General features: G+C 41.8%; 1 protein-coding gene across 3 annotated transcripts in view; it reads right to left on the minus strand.

The window, feature by feature from the left end:
• QRICH1 (glutamine rich 1) overlaps window positions 1–14235 on the minus strand; it is a 41123-nt gene that overhangs the window by 2817 nt on the left and 24071 nt on the right. For all 3 annotated transcript variants that reach the window (XM_054594766.1, XM_054594764.1, XM_054594765.1), the window contains 5 exons: window positions 8497–8674; window positions 7737–7891; window positions 5751–5865; window positions 556–664; window positions 47–198 (listed from right to left, as the gene is read on the minus strand). In XM_054594766.1, the coding sequence (XP_054450741.1) occupies window positions 47–198; window positions 556–664; window positions 5751–5865; window positions 7737–7891; window positions 8497–8674 (709 nt within the window). The remainder of the gene's footprint in view (window positions 1–46; window positions 199–555; window positions 665–5750; window positions 5866–7736; window positions 7892–8496; window positions 8675–14235) is intronic.

Raw genomic sequence — 14235 nt, forward strand, 5'->3', positions numbered from 1 at the left:
GCAGGACAAGTAGCACTGTTTCTGGGCCCCTGCCTCCTTCCCCTACCTTTCTGGCCAGTCTGGTGTATCCCAAGTGCCTTCAGGTACCGAATACTCGTGCTTTTATCCTTAGGATTGGAGGGGTTCTTCTTTGTCTGTCGCAAGACCTTGGAGAAGGCCAGCTTCATGTGCTGGTCCACTGTCTTCAATAGGAAGTACCTGCACCACAAGTGAAAGCAAGGCAAAGGGAGGGGTGCCAGGAGGAGACCATCATTTGCCCTCTGCCATCAGCACTTTAGAGGAGCCAATGCCCACATTCCCAGCATATGGGCAGGCCCACACCCACACACACTGTCTAGTGGAGAAGCCACATCAAGACTGATGGTGGGGGTCTGGCAAGGCTGTCTGCTTCACAGGTCACCACGCAAAATGCAGCCAGGTGGGGCTGAGGGCTTTTGGTAGCCCAAAGGCTCTCAAATATGTGTCAAAGGAATTCAGGAGTCTGTGGATAATTTCCACCCTCTTCACTGGGCAGATGCCAGCAGTGGCCAAGTATGGAGCCTCTAGAACACTTACTTGGTATTAAAGAACATGAGGGTGGTCAGCAGGGTGGAAGGGGAGTGAGCCCCGAGCTGCTTGCACTCCCACAGCATCTCCTCAGTCACGTGGCTGGGCAGGACATAGCCTAGGAGGAAATGAGTACTGCTACAACAAGAGGATGGCAGACGTTCCCTCAAAGGTGCAGGACGGGAGGTGTGAGGCACAAGCAGGACTACACAGGACTACAGGGTTTAACCAGAGAAGTCTTCCAGGTATGGCAGAACCACCTGGAAGGGTTGTTAAAACACAAATGGCTGGGTCCCAACACAAACTTCTGGGGTGGGACATGACAATGAGCACTTCTAACGAGTTGACCTAAGACCGTACTTTGAGAACCAATGCCTTACATAAGACTGATCTTACCTGATGTCAATTCTTCCTTTAATCCAAAGTGAACATGGGGCAAAAGGATAGGACTCAGGGAAAGGGAAACACCCAAAATTATAATCCAAACTCAGCCTCTATGTATACTTCTCTGGAAAGAGGGCACAGAGCTTTCATAATGTTTTCAAAGGTGTCCAGGGCCCAAAAAACTGGTACGCGTGTTCATCTGCTCTTGTTAACCCTTCTGCTGTGTCTTCCATCTCTGGAAAGCAAGCCCGTTCTCGTCCTCTCTCTGGGTCAAGGAGAGACTGCCACTCAGAACCACTGGGCAGGTTTCACTGTAAGCCACTGGTACATTAGCAAATTGAGAGCTGCGCAGGGACAAAGGCTAGACGTTGGATCACCAAACCCCCTTCATGTTTTCATTAAACAGTCAATGTGTAAGTGTGTGTGAGCCAGGCCCTGAGGGCCTGGTGAAACAGCAGCAGCCGACACCAGCGCTTTTCTGCAGCAGTCTCAGAATTCTCCAGGCAGGCAAAGTCTAATATATTCCTCTGTTCTTCCTGAAGCAGGAAAAGTCTAATACATTCCTCTGTTCTTGCCAAAGCTGGCTCAGACTCCAATAGTGCATTTCCATCTCTTTAGGGCAGCTCTGCCTCTACTCTTATCTTCTGTGGTCTAGTGACAATGAGATAAGCTTCCCTGCCCTTGGACATGCCTGGAGAAGCACGAGTGGCAGAAGACAGCCTTCTTCAGGGAAGGCCAGGCCCAGGAGCAGCATGCCCTATTTTCCCTGGATTCACTCTGCCATCTGGTGTCACATTCCTGCCTTTAATTGGTGCTTCGTCCTTTATTTTAAATCCTCACATGAGGATATTGTTTTCATTGCTTTTAGAAAGACAGGAAGGAAGAGAGAAACATGGACTGGTTGCCTCCCGTATGCTCCTGGACTAGGGAACACACAGGCCCCTGACTGGGAACACATCCCCAAACTTTTGGTTATAGGACGATGTTCCAACCAACTGAGCCACACCGGCTAGGGCTTTAATCACGTCTTAACAACACAACTTAAACTTAATGCATGAAAATTGAAACTCTTGGCATGGGAGGTGATACATATACAGATATCATATAAAAGCCTTGTAGTTCTGTTCTGAACTACAAGTATCAGAATGATCTATTTTGGTTTTTTGTATTTTTGGTTCTTCCCACTTTAAGGCCCAAAACAATGCCCAATTCAGGAGAAATGAGCACATCTAGCATCCAGACTTTGGTTTGATACTGAAATACCGTCTACCACTTGAAAAAACAGGCTCCATGGAAAACAGACTGATTCTACAGCGGGACAAGAAATGTCCCAGATGAGCCTGAAACATTTTGAAAACCAGAAATCAAGGAAGAATAGTTGTGTCAAAAGAACTCAAGGACCAATTTAAAGAAGCTCCAAAATATCCACAGATGGGACAATTTGCGCATCAGTAAACTAAGGAAAAAAAAAAAAGATAATGGCAACGTACTGAATCACATTAAATATGTTTAAATTCATTAGTTCACGATGATTGTTAAAGACAAACAAAGAACCCACCCAATTAATTGGTTATCACCAGGGGAAGGTGGTGAAGCAACTATTCCTGTGAAAATTGCTAAACAAAGGAGAAGAAATGAGCCCTTCTCCTTCCTCTTCTATACAATTTATACTGCCAGGAATACAAAAGGTTGACAAGGAAGAGTTTGTTTTTCAGCTAATAATGAAGGGGTAATAACATTAGAATACCACCTTTTACAACAAATAAATTAATGGATCCAGATATTATGGACATCTGATGAAAATAAATAACCCATCTCTAATGTAATCTTTCCAAAAAGAAAACATACACACACACAAAAACAAAACCTGATCAACTGAGTCTTTATATGCAACTCCCAATTAACTGTAAATACAGGGGACAGAAGAGTATGTCAAACTACACCATGGGGATATAATCACCAAAATGTACACTCTGACAATTTAAAAGGCTACTTTCTTCCATAATAAATTGCAAGAAAAAAATCAAGGAGGAAATCAAAGGCTTAAACAAAACATTAAAAGGCATAGCAGTAATTTCATGTGTGGAACTGACACCTTGACTCAGATAAAACAAAATTATGACATTGATGAGACAATTAAAACTTCAAAGATAGAGATTTTGATGACATTATATAATTATCTTTTTAAAAAGATATGGCATTTATGATGACGGCATTGTGGTATGTCAGTAATACATACTAAAATATTTATGAGTAAAGTACCTGGGATTTACCATAACACGGAGGTGGGTATAAATGGTGTATATATGAAACAGTATTTGCCAGGAATAAATAGCAGGTACATGAGAGTGTCATTAATCTATTTAGTATTCTTTTATACATGCTTGAAATTCCACAATAAAAAGTTTTAAAAAGCAAATTCTGCATAGCTACACCTGGCTTGAAAATTTGCAAATCAAGTAGTAAGGTTAACTAATTCACTTAGGTCTCTGTTCTAATGATAGCCCCTCAGCGAGGCCTCCCTTCTACTGCCCTTAACATTTTCCATTCCGTTGTCTTCAAAGCCCTTTCTTAATCATAAATTTGATTGTCTCTCTCTGGTAGACTGTAATCACCATTATTATCTATACACCTGGAGTTCTGCCTGGCACAAAGTAGGCATTCAAAAATATTTAACCAATACTTTTTTTTTGGAGGGGAGGGATTAAGTAACAAACTATGAGTGGTGATGGATGTTAACTAGACTGTTTTCAATGCAAATACCAAGGAGCGTGATTGCTGGATCACAGGTAAGGAAATGTGTACTGCTGTACAAATATGTCAAATTGTCTTGTAAAGTGACTATACTACTTTCCACTCCCACGAGCAATGAATGAGGGTTATTATTGCCCCCTGTCCAGAATTTGATGATGCCAGTGTTTGGGATTTTAACCATTCTAATAGTTACATAGTGGTATCTTATTATTTAAATTCGCAATTTCCTGATGATATAATAATAAGCATCTTTTCATATATTTGTCTACCACTTGTAAATCTTCTTTAGTGAGACATCTGTCCAGATCTTTTGTGCATTTATTAACCATTGTTTGTTTCCTGTTGAGTGTTAAAGAGTTCTTTGTGTATTTTGGATACCAGTCCTTCATCAGGTATGTGTTTTACAAACGTTTTCTCCCAGTTTGTGGCTTATGTTTTGATTCTTTTAACCATGTCTTTCACAGAGAAGTTTTTAATTTTAATGAAAGCCAACTTACCAATTTTTTTTTCATGGATCACAGAACTTTTGGTGTTGTGTATAAAAAGTAATCACCAAACCCAAGGTCACCTAGATTTTCTCCTATTACCTCTAGGAGGAGTTTTATAATTTTGCATTTTACATTTAGGTCTGTGATCCATCTTGAGTCAAGTTTTGTGAAGGCTGTAAGGTCTGTGTCTAGGTTCATTTTTCTGCACACAGATGTCCAGTAGTTCTAGCATCATTTGTTAAAAATGTCCTTTCTTCCTTGAACTCCCTTTGTTCCTTTGTCAAAGGTAAGTTGGTTTTATTTTTGTGGCTCTATTTCTGGGCTCCCTATTATGTTCCATTGATCTGCCTCTTCTTTCACCAAAAACCTGCACACAATGTTTATAGCAGCTTTATTCATAATTGCCAAAACTTTGAAGTTCTTCAATAGGTGAATGGATAAACAAATTGTGGTACAACCATACAATGGAATATTACCAGCAAGAAAAAGAAATGAACTATCAAGCCACAAAAAGAACAGAATATTAATGCATACTGCTAGGTGAAAAAAACCATTTTGAAAAGGCCACATACTAAATTATTCCAACTATATGACATTCCAGAAAAGGCAAAAACTATGGAGATAGTAAAAAGAGCAGTGGTAGCCAGGGACGCAGGGGGCGGAAGAGAGGGATGACCAGGTGGGACACAGGGAATTTCAGGGCAATGAAACTTCTCTGTGATATGGTAATAGTTGACACATGTCATTATACATTTGTGAAAACCCACAGAATGTACAACAAAAGGAGTGAACCCTAATGTAAACTGTAGGTTTTAATTAATAATGTATCAACACTGATTCATCAATTGTAATAAGTATACTACACTAATACAAGATAATAATAGGGAAACACTGTGTGAAGGATATATGGGAGTTCTCTGTACCTCCTGCTCAATTTTTCTGTAAACCGAAAATTGCTCTAAAAAATAAAATTTATTAAAAAAATAATAAACACCTCAGGCAATCTACTACAAAACTCATCTATTTTCCAACATAACATGCTGCCCAGGAAGTTACCTACAGGTAAAACAAAAATTACATTCTATACAGGGTGGGGAAAAAGTAGATTTACAATTGTGAGTATGCAAAACAGAGTTTATTCTTGTATTATTAATTACTGAATTATTTTCAATACGAACAACTGTAAACCTACTTTTGCCCCCCGTATATGTAAAACATATGTTCAAACATATTTAAAAAACCCCAATATGTAACACAAGTAACCTACAGATCAAACAGTTAATAATTCTTAGTTTTTGCAATGATTCTGATTTTAATCAGTAAATTTAAATAGGAAAAGAAAAGAATAACTACTCCACGCTCTGAATGCCCATGTTCTTGCCACACTGGGACCAGCTGGGTCCTGTGTCTGGTGAGCAGTGCCCTGTCCACATCAGGGCAAGCAGCACAGAGGCGGATGCTGGTGCCTGGGATTTACAGCATCCTCACCCACATGCTGTATCACAGCCAGCCACACCAGCAGCCAATTTGTTTTAAACCCAGGTGGGAAAGACATCCAGGGACTAGGAAGACTCTTACCAAGTGGAGTGACTCGGGGCTGAACGTCCTTCAGAACTTCGTGTAGCCACTCCGTGAATCGAACGTAATAAAGATCGGAGAAAATGTCATCAACCCGTCCATTTTCAAAAAGATACTAAAAGAAAAGCAATCGACAAAAGTTGTTAGTAATCTCCTGGGTAAGATGTTCAGGGGAAATAAACATTTTTCTACCATACCATCACCTCCACGTACCCATTCTGCCCTTACTAAATCTGTATACTAGGTCAAAGCCATCGGCATTTAATGAATACTTCCACAGAACAGGTCAGATGGTGTGAACCAACCCTCAGAACACACTTAAAAGTTGGGTCAGTGCGGCAGATTTTGTGAATGCTGTTTCATCCAGGCAAGGCATTGTCTTATGGCAGCAAAAAACCCCACGCAAAAAACAAACACCACCACCCCCACCCCCACCCCCCGCAACGGTGAAGACTCTGGGGCCAGTGGTGTAAGTCTTTTAACTTTGGGGGATCAGTTTCCTTGCCTGTAAATGAAGATGGCTGTGCCTGTCTTCCAGGATCAGGGGGAGCATGGAATTAAGACAGCATGGAAACAATGCACCCAGTGTGATGCTTCACCTTAGGTGTCTTGAAAACCAAACTACAGTTGTATATTCTAATTCCATTCCTTCAAATATTTATTTTGTTTTAATGTAGGGAACAGTAAGATAAGCTGTATGTTAGCACCAGACTTTGCGATAAATTACTTTTATGCAAACCATGTTTACTTCAACAAAAAGGAAAGCATTAATAAAGTGTTTTATAATTTAAAAAAATAAAGACTCTCAACAAACAACAAGTGCTGGCAAGGATTTTGAGAAAGGGGAACACTTTTGCACTGCTGGTGGGAATGCAGGTTGGCGCAGCCACTGTGGAAAGCAGTATGGAGATACCTCAAAAAATTAAAAATAGATCTGCCTTTGGACCCAGCAATCCTACTTCCTGGAATATATGCAAAGGCACTCAAAGCACTAATTCGAAAGAACATAAGCACCCCTATGTTTATTGCAGCATTATTTACAATCACCAAGACATGGAAGCAGCCCGACTGTCCATCAACAGAGGAGTGGATAAAACACCTGTGGAACATTTACACAGTAGACTACTACTTGGCCATAAAAAAAAAATTTTGCTCTTTAAAATATTATGGATGAACCTGGAGAACATTATGCTAAGTGAAATAAGCCAGTCAGAGAAAGACCACACGATTTCAGTCATATGTGAAATCTAATGAAGAAACTGAATAAGCAAACTAGAAACAGACTTATCCAGAGCAGGATGGCAGCTAAAGAGCAGGGGGGTGTTCAGGGGTGGAGGGACTGAGCAAAAAGGAAAAAGGGCTCATGGACATGGACAACAGTGTGGTCTTGAGGGATGGAATCTCAGGGGACTAAATGATAATGGAAAAAAAATACAAAAAAAAGGGCTCTCAGGTAATATACCGAGTATTTTTGGGGGTGCGTTTTTCTTTGTTCTTCTGTTTCTTTTTAATGTACAAAATACTTTAATAGGAGTTTCTCTATAAGGCAAAATTATGAATAATGTTTATTTTCTTATTTTCTAAATTGAACATGTAGGTCTTTTACAAACAAACAAACAAACAAAACACCTGCATTTAAAAACTCATTATAGCCCTGGCTGGCATGGCTCAGTGGACTGAGTGCCAGCCTGTGAACCTAAGGGTTCCTGGTTCAATTCCTAGTAAGGGCACATGCCTACGTTGTAGGTCAGGTCCCCAGGTGGGGGTGTACAAGAGGCAACCACACATTGATGTTTCTCTCTCTTTCTCCCTCCTTTCCCCTCTAAAAAATAAATAAAATCTTTTAAAAAACCCAAAAACCTCACTATACAGTGAAAGAGAATGTCCTAACAATTACCCCTTGCTTGTCATTTTACTAATTTGAATATCCAGTAAATACCTGATCGGAACACGGCTCACCCATGTTCCTGTGAAGTCGCTTCCTACCTTCTGAATGCACAGGAAAATATAGTAGAGTACATCGGGATCATAGGGTTCTCCTTCTCCATTTCGAGCTTCTCGTGTCATTAGACAGAGCCCATAATTCAACTCAGCCACAGCAGAAGAGATGAGATCTTCTTGGAATCGCAAAAGTTGACGTCCTACAACACAAACCCAAAGGTGAATGGGGGTCCTGTCAACAGTCATCTCTTTATTGGTGCTCATACTCCTGAAAGGACAGCTGACAGCAAGTATTTCCCATTAGGGCTGGAATGGAAACAGCCACTTTTATCTGGCTTACTGAGGCAACAATCCTGTATGCTCTAGTACATCAAGGGCTTCCTTCCCATAATCCTCCCCACCTTAGATATCCTGAAAATTTTTATTAGGGCCATGACATGAAAGGGAAAAAAAATTCCACCCTCTGTAATGTGAGGACGTATGTAAGAATAATTCTAAGGAAGAAGGGCCTTGAGCACTAACTGGTTTCCATCTCCTCTCAGAAGCTGCTCTGCCCAGACATAGGTCAACTCCAGAAATCTACATGTATAAAAATGCCCAATCTTGGACAAAGCCCATAACCCTCCTCAGTTGCAGCTGGTTAGGCCTGCTTGTTGCTTGTCTTAAACTCAGCATACTATGTCAGGTGGGGCTCCCGGTCCCCAGAGTCAAGGGACACCACTTTCTTGCCATTCTCTCCTCCTACTGGTCCAGTGTCACTGAGTACTGGACAGGGCCCGCCTCCCTCTCTCTCCCAAACACTCACTCCCAATGGGCGCCAGTCTGTTCTGAGCATCCTTCTCTAGCTCAGCATTCTTGGTCTGGGCCCAGTTTTTCCATACTTCGAGCCCTTCTTCTGGTTTCAGAGAATTTGGAAGCAGAAGTTCTGGGGAAGGCTGTGGCTGTGACTGTGGTTCAACTTCGGCAACCTGAACAGTTTGAGCCTATGAGAGAGAAACCATCAAAATGTGTCAATACTCTTTTCTTTCAGGCCCTTTAAGAAAACTGCCGGAAAAACATTACTTGTAGTTCTTTTAGTTAAAAAACAAACAAACAAACAAACAAAAAACCTCTCTGCTTGTCCCATTTTCAAGAATCTTTGAAATTTTACTCCTTACACCTGGGACAGCAAAGCCTAGTACAGCAATTCTCAGCACTGGCTATATTTTTTAATCTCTGATTTAAAAACACCAATACCTGTGCTCCACCCTAGAATCTCTTTTTAAAGAGGCATAAATAAGTCTTTTTAAAACTTTTGCATGTTGCCCTGGCTGGTGTGGCTCAGTGGGTTGAGCACCTGCCTGAGAACCAAATGTTTGCCAGTTTGATTCCCAGTCAGGGCACATGCCTGGGTTGTGGGCCAGGTTCCTCGTTGGGGGAGTGCTGAGAGGCAACTGATCGCTGAGTCTCACACTTTAATGTTTCTCTCCCTTTCTCCCTCCCTTCTCCTCTCTCTAGAAATGAATAAATAAAATTTTAAAAGAGAAAAAAAAAAAAAAGGCTTCGTAAGTCAAAAGGCAATTCTAATGTTTAGTCACTGATCAAATATTACTAGCCTGAAGCACTGCTTGTCCAATTATAATAAGCAAAAAAATCACTTGGGGATTTTATTAAAGTGCAGATTCTGATTCAAAAGGTCTCAGGTGGGATTTGAGATTCTGTATTTCTTTCTTTTTTTAAAAAATATGTATCGTCACCCAAGGACACTTTTTTCATTGTTTTTAGAGAGGGAGAGAGAAAACATTGTTGTGAGAGAGAAGCATCAACTGGCTGCTTCCATATGCTGGAGAATGAACCTACAGCCTGTCAGTTTACCAGATGACACTTTAACCAACTGAGCCACACCAGCCAGGGCTCTGCAGACCACACTTTGAGTACCAAGTGCCCAGAGCAGTGATCACTAAACTTGGCTGCACCTTAAAGTCATCTAGACTGCTTTTAAAAAATACTCACATGCCCAAGCCTTAATCCCAAAGATTGTGATTTACTTTGTCTAAGGTTGAGGGCCTGCTGCTATCAGTATTTTTATTTTTTAATTATTATTATTTTTAAATCCTCACCCGAGCAAAGGTTTATTAATTGTTAGCCAAAGAAGGAGAGAGCGAGAGAAACACTGATCAGTTGCTTCCCATATGTACCCCAGCCAGGGATCAAAACTGCAACTAGGTATGTGCCCTGACTGGGAATGGAACCCGCAATCTTTTAGTGCATAGAACAATGCTCCAATTAACAAAGCTATCTGCCAGGGCCTATCATTGTTTTTAAATGCTCCCCAGGTTATTCTAAAGTCAAGCCATGGTTGAGAATCACTGTTTAGACAAAGAAAAGTACAACGAAGTTGTGTCCCTCTCCCTGCCACTGTAATATATGGAAGAAGGCTTTAGGGTCTGGATGGCTTCTCTAGCTATAAGGTTCTATTTCTTTCATGTTCTGTCTCAATAATAGCGCTCTGGCTCATGAGGACATTTTCTGAAGACCAGAGGCATTGCTCTAGCTGCCTGCCTCCAAAGGAGAAGTGGTCCCATCCTCCATGGGCTAACAGCCAAGCCACAGGACACAGGGACAGAGTATGTCCATGAGTCTGAATCATAATCTCCATCAGGTGGACAGACACCAACACATACCAGGCACAGGTTCTTGGGTCTCACACACCTGTCCACATTCTAAACAAATTTCCTTGAGCAATTCTCCTTTCCAGGACTGAGCAATGTCAAATCATTCAAATCGAAAGCACAATCATTTATCCATGACACATAAATCTGCTATGAATAAAAATAAAAAATATCATAGTAGCTTCGATATATACAGTATTAAACAAGGAGGTAAAGCAAATACCAGTGTCAGACCCTTAAACCTTTGTCAACCCTAGAGCTCCACTCTAGACACACTTCTCAGTTCAACCACTATTCTCCTCGCTGAGTCTCACCCGCTTTCCCAGTCTGGATTTCCACATCTGTGAAAATGATGGCTAACTTTGTGCCCCCAACTATGCTAACTAGATCTCCCCTTAATATACCCAGTGGGCACTGTATATCTCCAACGGGACATCTCAGAGCCACTGCAGACTAACATCTATGGAGAGAATGCACCCCCACCATTCGAGAACTATCCTCCGAGTACCCTCCCTACCTTGTTCAGTGGCAACACCATCTACTCAAGCTGAAAATCTAGGAGTCTGACTGGGTAGTGAGGTGGGGCAGTGCTTCTCTACTGGCTTCTGGGCCAGGCCTCCTTCATTGTGTGCCTCCACGCACTAAATGTAACATTCCCAAGCATCTTGACAACCAAAATTCTTCCACATGTGTCCAACTGTCTATCAGTGGGTAGGGGTAGTAATCATCCCACCAAGGTTAAAAACTGTTGGTGTAAGTAGGACCTTGTACACTGTGGTATAGTGATTTTTTGCTTTTGTTTTTTCGATTTATAATGGAGCCCTTAGAGAGTTTAAGCTGGGAAGTGACATGATCTTACATTAAGAAAAAGTATTCTTGTTCATCTATGGAGAATGGAATGAAAAGTAAAAGTGGAAGCAGGTGCTGGTCACCTAGACTACCACAGTAGCTGGCAGTGGAGATAATTTAAGAGTCTGAGAAGTTTGGTGGTGGAACCAATGTGGCTGTGAGGAGTAAGAGAAAGCAGATTCAAGGATGCATCCTGGGTTTCTGGCTTAAACAAATGGGTATAACCAGCTGATGGGGAAGTTTTCATTAGTGCAAGCATTGATGCTAATGAAGAGCTGAGAAATCTTCAATTAAATCCAAGGAAATAAGGAGCTGCTGAATGTGTGAGGAGGGTCCTAAGGGGAAAGGCATAGTGTAGAGACACAAGATCTGTGTGTTAGATAACTGTGCAGCACAGCACTTAGGATGGGCTGCAGACCCTCTCTGCCCAGGGTTGAATCCCAACTCTCCAACTTACTAATGGTGGCTTTGGTCTTGTTGTTTAAACTGTGCCTCAGTTTCTTCATTTGTAAAATCTTAAGGCTGGTGTGAGAATTAAATGAGTTAAAATATGTTACATGGAGAACAATGCTGGCAGATAGTGTCACTGAGTATCTTCAGCAGCAGCACAGCAGCAGGGGTGTCCAACCTGCGGCCCACGATGGCTACGAATGCAGCCCAACACAAAACCGTAAATTCACTTAAAACCTTTTTTTTTTGCTCATCAGTTTTTGCTAGTTTATGTACTTAATGTATGGTCCAAGACATCTCTTCTTCTAGCATGGCCGAGAGACACCAAAAGGTTGGACACTCCTCATTCTAGAGGTTGCTAAAAAAAACCATGTCAAAGACAGAAATTCCTGAAGGAGAAGAGAGGACTAGTATTCTACTCTGATCAACACCAAGATGTATGGTTCGGATAGAGGAGAAGGCACCAGCAGCCTCCGGAGAAGGACAAAGAATTAATGGGCCCTGAACAGTGTGGCTCAGTTGGTTGGATGTCATCCCACAAAGCAAAAGGTTGCCATTTCAATTCCTGGTCAGTAGACATGCCTGGGTTGCAGGTTCGGTCTCCAGTCGGAGTGCCAGTGAGGGGCAACTGATCAATATTTCTCTCTGACATCGGTGTTTCTTCCCTTCTCTTTCTCCCTCCTTTCTCCTCTCTCTAAAAATAAATAAATAAAAATGTTTAAAAAAGAATCAATGGAGCAGGGAAATAACCAGGAGTGTGTAACAACATGAAAACCCAAAGGAGAGTTTCAAGAAGGCTATGTTGTATGTTGCTGAGACTGAAAACAGATAATGCATGTTAGATCTGGCCACTGATGACCTTGGTTCACAAGAGCAGACCACTCAGTTGTGTGTTGAAAACTGGTGAGCAAATGGAGCTGGCTTGTAAAGATAATCATTTGAGAACTCTCGGAATAAAGCAGAGCAGAGAAATGAGGCAACTGATGAAGGTGGATGAGAGGTCAAAGGAAGGATGTTCCTCCATAAGTCTGGTTTTAAAGACAGGCAATGAGAGCTTTTGTAAAGGGTATGGCAGGTGAAGGGGCACAACACCGCCATCAGCTCTCCCTAGGGTTGGCCCCACATCACAGCACAACTACCTTCCCACGGGCCGTGAGCGCTCCAAGGGCAGAGGCAGTCTCACTCACCTCTGTTGCCCAGCACAGAGGCTGGTAAAGGAGGGCAGGGGAAAGTTTGTAGTACAGATGGACAAACTCATCTTTCCTACCTACATGATAAGCATTCTTCCCAACTTTTCTTTTTTTGGTAATATCTGATGTAAGTCCCTATTAGGACTTTCCCAAAGGAGACACAGCACTGAAGAACATGGGTCCCCTAAACAAAACTCCAGAAAAGATCTGCTGAAGGGCCCAATGTACAAATTATTAAGGAACTAATGAGCACTAAGAGCCCTGACCTGCAAATTAAACATGGGAGCCAGGAGAGGCCTGATCAGCTTCATGCCTGTGTGAACAAAGGTTGAGTACAGAACTGTTACAAGTCTCCTGGGTGGTCTCTTACATGCAATCAATTCTACACGCCTGCTCTTGATTCTTCTTCTTATCACAATTCCAGATTCTGGGAAAATTGCCCACCACAAATCATCGGATTAAGGTCAACTCTTCACTTTGGGAAGACAACCCCACTGTCCCTGTACTATCTCCTCTCCCCCAGTCCCCCTCTCATGTTGCCCTAAGCCATGTCTCTTCTGTCCATCCCTGGCTCTGTGCTCATGCTCCTCTATTCTTCTGTCAATGCAAGCTATAAACTAGAAAGCATACAGTGCTTTTTCCACAAAGATGCCTCTGCTGACTTTTTAACCTAGAATGATTTCTGAATTCCCAATTTTTCTTTGTGTGTGTGGCACACAATGCCCACTTGATTATACTGCCTTATAACTAGACTATAAACAACCTGAAACAATGACTGTCTTGTTCTACTGCTAGGCCTGACACCTGGATGTTTCACAGTTCCTTAACAAAGTCACCTAAGATAATGTACTGCTGCTGGTATGAAACCACTTGGTCATCTTTTGCCCAAGCAAAATCATGTATGGCCTGAGTTTCTGAGTGTGGCCCCTGGTCTGCCAGTGCCTTGTTTGTGCCAGCTCCGTTACATGCATTCCCAGGAGCCCCTGCCCTCTGAGGGCACACTGTCTCCAGCAGGTCCATGAGACCAGAGGTCTTATATCCACTCTAAAGTTCTGCTAGACAAGGGACTGGAAAGTTTACTACTAGGCTTAAAAGATGATAGCCTTAAAGAGATTAAAAATTAGAAGGGATAAAAGAGCCGAACAATTTTAAAGCTAAAATTTCAACAGAGTCCTATTTTTGCTTCTTTTCTATAAAAATAAACTATTTCAAAATAAAAAGCTTTAAAAAAAATTTTCAACATAGCTGCCATATAGAAAACTCAATTACCTGAGGCTTATCTTGATTCTTTTTAAGAATCACTGGCTGGGTAGCACAGTTGGTTAGAGCACCATTCCAATATGCCAAGGCTGTGGGTTCAACAACTAGTCAGGGTACATGCAAGGATCATCCTATGAATGCATG

The sequence above is a fragment of the Pteronotus mesoamericanus genome, unplaced genomic scaffold (genome assembly GCF_021234165.1).
Source record: "Pteronotus mesoamericanus isolate MK-2021 breed Mesoamerican mustached bat unplaced genomic scaffold, CSHL_Meso_final scaffold_533, whole genome shotgun sequence".
NCBI classification, from domain to species: domain Eukaryota; kingdom Metazoa; phylum Chordata; class Mammalia; order Chiroptera; family Mormoopidae; genus Pteronotus; species Pteronotus mesoamericanus.